Source organism: Musca vetustissima, unplaced genomic scaffold (genome assembly GCF_032173495.1).
Source record: "Musca vetustissima isolate MV318-11 ecotype Yass unplaced genomic scaffold, APGP_CSIRO_Mvet_v1 utg21612, whole genome shotgun sequence".
NCBI classification, from domain to species: domain Eukaryota; kingdom Metazoa; phylum Arthropoda; class Insecta; order Diptera; family Muscidae; genus Musca; species Musca vetustissima.
The window spans coordinates 248,852-255,302 of record NW_026880991.1 but is presented as its reverse complement, the minus strand read 5'-3'; the positions used below and the strand labels follow the sequence as shown (position 1 = coordinate 255,302).

Here is a 6,451-nt window from a genome sequence, read left to right as displayed (position 1 = left end):
CACTGTTTGTTGTGGTCTCTGGTCCAAACCACGATGGAACGAATGTCACGGTCAATTCGGAGCGTTATGGTATATGATAATCGACTTATTTTTGCCTTCTATTGTGAATGTGTGGTTTCAACAAGATCGTGCCACATGTTCCACAACTCGAGCGATTTAATAATTTGTTGATTCAAACATCAACCGGACTGCTTAAAGTGTTTTGCCAGGGTTCGGGACTGACAGAGCAATCGGTAGTTTGATGGCAAAAAAATGGTTGGCTCACATAAAAACTTCTCAAAGCTGATTTCCATATATAAAAACTTTAGAAGTCATCGACTATAAGTTCGATAAAATATAAAATGTAAAATTTAAGGTCTAATATATTATTATACCATGTTCTGACGGGCATTCGAACAACGTAGTTCGCTCTCAGAATTACCTACATGAATTAACCCCTTCATACAACACTGTTCTTAATTCATGTCATCAGAGTTTTTTTTTATTTCAAACTTTTTGTTTCTTGTTTTACACCAAAATTATAACATATTTGCGTGAATCACATATGGATCTAAATAGAAAAAATAATTCTCTTTCTCCTGACTATAATATCAACCCTTATCTCTTTACTTTTAATTCATGTTTTTCATTTTTCCTGAAAATATTGTTGTTTTCAATACATTCTTAAATATTCTCACCTCAAATGTCACATTTAAAAAATTGGAGAATTTTTGTTTGGGTTTCCCCACTTTTGTTTCTCGTTTTGTACGCTAATTAGGACCAAGGGGAAAGAAATGCATATTGCATTATGTAGACAACAAAATTTACATTCTTCTGCATATATAAAAACTAGAATTTTGTTTACTTTTCATTCATCATTTTCAATTTTACTGAAAAAAATTTGAAAAAATTAAAAAAATTTTCATGCTGTCAAAATTAATTTATTTTCGATAAATTCTCTCAATTGTTAGAGATGGGACAAAATTCTTGGTGATTCAGAGAGTGATTCGAATTGAACAACGTACAAAAGTCGGTGTTCGCTCAGACAATTTTGTATGGGGAACTAAGTAATTACTTAATAATTAAGGGTCGAACAACGAATGAGAGAGCGAACAACGCTCGTCTGTACATGGCATTAATGGCCTAAAGCAACGACATTGGTCTAACAATAATGGGGATCAAATGGAATTTTGAGTTCTTGGTGAAGTCTATCGGTATTTTTTATTTATGCCCCATTAAAGGCATTTAGTCATGAAACCCCAACCAAGTCATTTCATTTAAGCGTTACATTAGTTTATATGTATAAAAACTATAAATCATACAGTTTATATGATATCCGTCGAGATATTTGTTACTTTTAGTCCAGAGTTTGAAACTTTATTCTTATTTCATACGGCCACGATTAAGTGATTATTTTGAATACACATTTTTTTGGTCGTGTGAAATATTTTAAAAATATAAATACATTCCTTAGGATTTTACAAAATTATTCCAATTTCCTTTCTGCAATAACAATAAATGATCTGAATATAATTTCCCTTATAATTGCAAATATATTTTTATACACATAATGTTATTGACATCGAACATTGTCATATGAATTAACCGGAAATTCCATATAATATAATCAGGCGATTTACTGGCCAACAGTTCCTCAGACGAAAATATAAACAATGTGGCGGCGGCTGGTTTGGAAATAACGTGCACATGTATGTACGCATGTAATTAAAAAAACCGAATTGTTTATGTTAAAAATAACAAATTGTTCGTTTATATTTTATTTCTTTTAAACATTTCAGCAAACAATAAATGAGTGAAAAACAAAGTCTCAGTACGCCTCAGTCAAAGTGCAAAGAATTTTTTGAAAATTCGAAAAAAAATATTTAGCGGTTAGGCGCGGCAAATAATCCAACCAAAAATAAGCAAATTGCGTCTACGCACAGCTGGATTAAAATAATTTATAAATAAATTTAAGTTAATTAATGCCTCAATCTTATTGAATGGTAAACAAAATTATATATTTTGTTAATCAAATGCCATGGGCATAAGGTTTATTGTTGTGTCTGTGATCACATGATGATACCCTATTATTTAGGAAAAACCAATCGTCATATAGAGAAGGAAAAATTCATATTCTTCCAAAATCAGGAATAGCTTAAGAGGTTACTTTAATTTCATTATGTCAGACAATGCACTGCTATTCAAAAACAATACACATGCGTACAAAAAATGTGTGTAATAAAAAGGGAAATATCATACCTTGTGCACGATTATGGAATTTTTCTAAGATGATAAATTTGAGTGATTCAATTGTATAAACAATGATATATGGCATGAGAATTCTTTATATATTTATATAAACTTGTAGGGAGTAAAAACAAAATAATGAACATTTACCACAACAACAGTGCTAAATATTCAAATAAAACAATATTAATATAAACAAACCAAAGATATTAATTACACATCATAGGGAAATTATGAACAATATAAATGATGTGATATATTATTTTAATACAAATTGTTTATTCAAGTAAACAAAACCATACATTGTTTATATTATTTTTTTCCTAATTTACCCAGTAGATTGCTGAAAAGTGTGTGTCTCCGGTTCATTTTTTTGCGTTTCATAGGTGGAAGTGTATGTTTTTCATCTTTGTTAGTATGTATGGCTGGAAAATGGAACATCAACTAAAATGATACAAAAATGCCTGAATTTGTTTTGAATCATTTACAGTCACCAATAGCAAAGGCACCGGATTCAATTGCTGACGATATGTACAGTAAATTTCTCTATGTGTGGGAAATCGTTGATGTGATTCCAAAATAATTACACGAAAATTCGGAATATGTGGTGAACTTTTACGAAAGCCTTCATTGTGAAAATAAACATCAAAGTTTATTCGAAAAGTTTCCCCGTTCTCCGACTTCTCTTCATCATCCGATTTCTCCTCATCATCTTCATAATTCTTTAGGGCCACAATATTGAATTGCTCGAATTGTTCTTTAAATTGCTTATATTCATCTTCATCTTTGAGAAAATCCACCAAACTTTTACGAAAAATATTTGCACTACAATAACGACGTCTCTTTGCATTATTCCAATTATTATCATCATTTTCCGTCGCTTTTCGTTTTAGGTTTAATTTCACATTACCATTTAAATGCATTTCAATATCATTCATTTCGCTAGATGTGTCTTCTCTATTATTTTGGTATTTAATATTATCTCGTATTTGATCAAATTGTTGTTTAACTTTGCCATAAAATATTGATTTTTTCACATAATCCGGAAGAGTTTCATTTTGTAATTCTGCTTCCAATATTGCCCAGGTACAATCTTCAGCTGTTTCAATTTGATATTTGGGAAAATTTATATTTTGATGTTTAACCAAAATATAACCAACACGTGTGAAATGCGAATATACCAGATATTCACAATATTTGCTAGATTTATTTTCACCCAATAGCAAGAGGTAGGCTTGTTCGATACTTAGGTTTCTTGATTTGTATTCAAGTTGAAGGCGATTCTGAAAATAGTAATAGAATAATAAATATAAATGTTAATACATAAAGTATAGGCTGGGATAGGTAGTTAGTAGTTAACTTCAATACATGTCTAAAAACGAACAAATTTAGGAAAACATCTTCAGATTATCTTCCTTTTGGGTCTTCGGATAACATTTTTGTGTTCTTTCCGAAGGAGACCCATAAAATCTAAAAGATTTTATCGGTTTCCTTCGGCACTTCTGGTCAGCAGCACTTCTGGCGAGTAGGTTGGTTTTCTCATTACCTATAATTCCTGTGTGACCCGATAACCATATGATTCGTAGAATACCGTGTTGGAAGAAATTTTATATATATATTTTTAATGTATTTCAGTAAAGTTTTGGATTTATTTGGAGCTTTTTGCTTTTATAAACTATTTACTATCTGTCAGGGTATATATTGATTTTAGTACAGAGTTTGAACTTCAATTCTTATTTCATACGGCGTAGCCACAACCACGATTTAATTAGAAGTATTCGAAGTTTTGACAATCTGTCCCATAACGGATTTTTGGACAAACTGGTTTTTATGCAATAGATTTTCCTACCATTACCACCTAAGGATTTACAAAAAATGTAATTCTAACCATCATAGCGTTTTAGACGTATTAGGGAGAAGCTGTATGAATTGATATCACCCCTATACAATTGATTTTGCTTAAAAGGAATTCCTTAAAAATACCGTCCTCAGATATTTCTCCCCTATAAAGGGAACAGTTTTTCTAATCAATCGAACTGGAACGAATTTTTTTGACAAGGTAGATGTAGAATCACCCTACTAGAATGTCTTGACTGTATGTAGAATCGTTTTCCCAGATAATCAATGAAAACAGTATTATTTTCCAGTAACACTTCTATATTCGAGATAGGTGGTCCTACAAGATTATAGAATAGTTCTGAAAAATACATTTAATTTCCTTGAGTTAATGAATCTGGTTAACAAACAGATTATTTTATATTAAGAAAAAAATAAATAAATACAGGCTACTCTTTTTATTTGATTAATCCGCCCCACATATTCAAATTCTAAAGATTTCTTAAACATTGAAAATATATTTTAAATTCATTAAATTTCAAAAGGTTGATTATAATGGTTTATAATTACATTATCAATACTTACCACCTCTAATAAAAACAATGCTTCATAATATTCCAAATATAGTTCTCCATTCTCACTATAGCCAAATGTACCAAATTTGCCATCTTTGCGTATTATACGCACAGCTTTAACATTGTTATCCCATTCAGCTACAGCTCTGCCACTTAAACGTTCGATGCGCGGTGTGGATAATTGGTTTTGAAGTTGAGCTATTAGAAAGGAAATAATGTATTATAAAAATATTTTGATCTGTGGGATAATAACTTACCATAGAGCGTTTCCAGTTCCTGTTTTTCTTCTTCTGTATTCTCTGGCAATGTTCTTTTTAGACCCAAAGTGAAACCATTCAAGTCTACATTCCTGAGTTGTGTTAATTCTGTGGAACTATGAATACCATTTTATTTTAATGGAACCAATCAATAAAATTTCATTTACATTTATTATTTACCTTAAATAGTTGGTCTTTGGCTGAACGTTTACTACGTTTTCTGTGATTTTTAGACTCATTTTGTGTTGCGCCTAATTTTAGATATGGGTTTAGGTGATATTAATTATATGGGACCTTAGGGTTATAGGCAATATATGTGTTAAGATTCGTTTAGAATTTGGAAGATCGTAAAAAAATCACCAAGTCATAGAAAAGGCAGTTGCCGAATTGAAGCGGAATCCTTATGTTAAGTTGACATGCTCTTTTCGGATACTTTGCGAATACAATTTTCTTTTAAATTTGAAATATTTCGTAAATAGTCGGCTTTTGAATGGTAATTTTTCAATTAAAATTTTGGAACAAGTGTAATTTATAGACACCTCTTAGATAATTTAAAAATTCAGTACTTCCATGGGGCTCCAAAGTTACAAAAATAGCCCATCTTTTTACTAAATATCTGTAAGAATACTGCATTAAACACTTCAAATGTTTCTTAAAGATATTTAATTAAAATTGGGGGTATTTTTCGAACTTGGAACGACATATCTCGTGAAGTACTGTGAAGACATACATTTTTCTTTCAAGCCTCATAAAATTTTTTATTTTAACATTTTTCGTTTCTTATAAATTTTAACTAATAGGTACATATGTAACGTTTACATATGTAAAAAAATTTAAAAAAAAATTTTAAACCCCTTCTCCCCTACATGTTGTTGTAATCAGATTGACTACCTATGGTAAAAATTTAAAAATGATCTGATAGGTGTCCGTAAAGTGCATGTAAGCCAAAATTTTTTACTAATAAAAATCCGGGTTTCGACGGTCTTAGAAGGCACATTAATTTGTGAAGTATGGAATTCCTCCACGAAAATGTGTGCTGATCGGAACTAAAAGAAAATCAGGACGACATATCTAATCTAAATATATTCCATACCAAACAGCTCCAATCCAATTCGAGAGATGTGTTGATTCTAACTTTTCGTCCCAGCGTGTAACCGAATGAACCGACCTTATTTAAAAACGTTCCACGTGTTACGAATAAGAATATACATAAATGACGAGAGTCATGTGTTGTTTACGAACGAAGGTGGGACATAACAATAAATGTTTGTTTTGAAAGAGACGTTGCAACATGGCAAACAGCTGATGGAATGCCCCCGTAAAAATAGGGATACGTAGGTCGTTGTTCGTCTAATTGATTACATGTTATGTGACGTAGCATGTTCGTTGTTGGACAGTCAGTAATCGATAAAAACAACAGGACATTCCAGAATTGTAGTGTGCCGAGTCCAAAGAAACATAACATTGGGCCTTTTTGTATATAGTATATATGTTAAGACTTGTTGGTCTGTTCCCGTACTGCAAGAACCTACTAATTTTGTTTTCTATATTATAAAG

General features: G+C 31.1%; 1 protein-coding gene across 1 annotated transcript; it reads right to left on the bottom strand.

Moving 5' to 3' along the window:
* Positions 1-2,666: 2,666 nt before the first annotated feature.
* On the bottom strand, positions 2,667-5,133 carry LOC133327029 (uncharacterized). The gene is made up of 4 exons (XM_061535624.1): positions 5,075-5,133; positions 4,895-5,010; positions 4,648-4,835; positions 2,667-3,509 (listed from the first exon to the last, which is right to left on the bottom strand). Exons 1-4 carry the CDS (start codon positions 5,131-5,133, stop codon positions 2,667-2,669), a joined length of 1,206 nt encoding a protein of 401 aa, XP_061391608.1.
* Between the last annotated feature and the right edge of the window lie 1,318 nt (positions 5,134-6,451).

Excerpts from the sequence above, each read along its gene's own strand:
- LOC133327029 (XM_061535624.1), bottom strand. The coding sequence starts at position 5,133 with ATGAGTCTAAAAATCACAGAAAACGTAGTAAACGTTCAGCCAAAGACC. Across the intron at positions 5,011-5,074 it reads CCAAAGACCAACTATTTAAG|TTCCACAGAATTAACACAAC; the intron begins GTAAATAATAAA and ends TGGTATTCATAG. Across the intron at positions 3,510-4,647 it reads CATTGTTTTTATTAGAGGTG|AATCGCCTTCAACTTGAATA; the intron begins GTAAGTATTGAT and ends TACTATTTTCAG.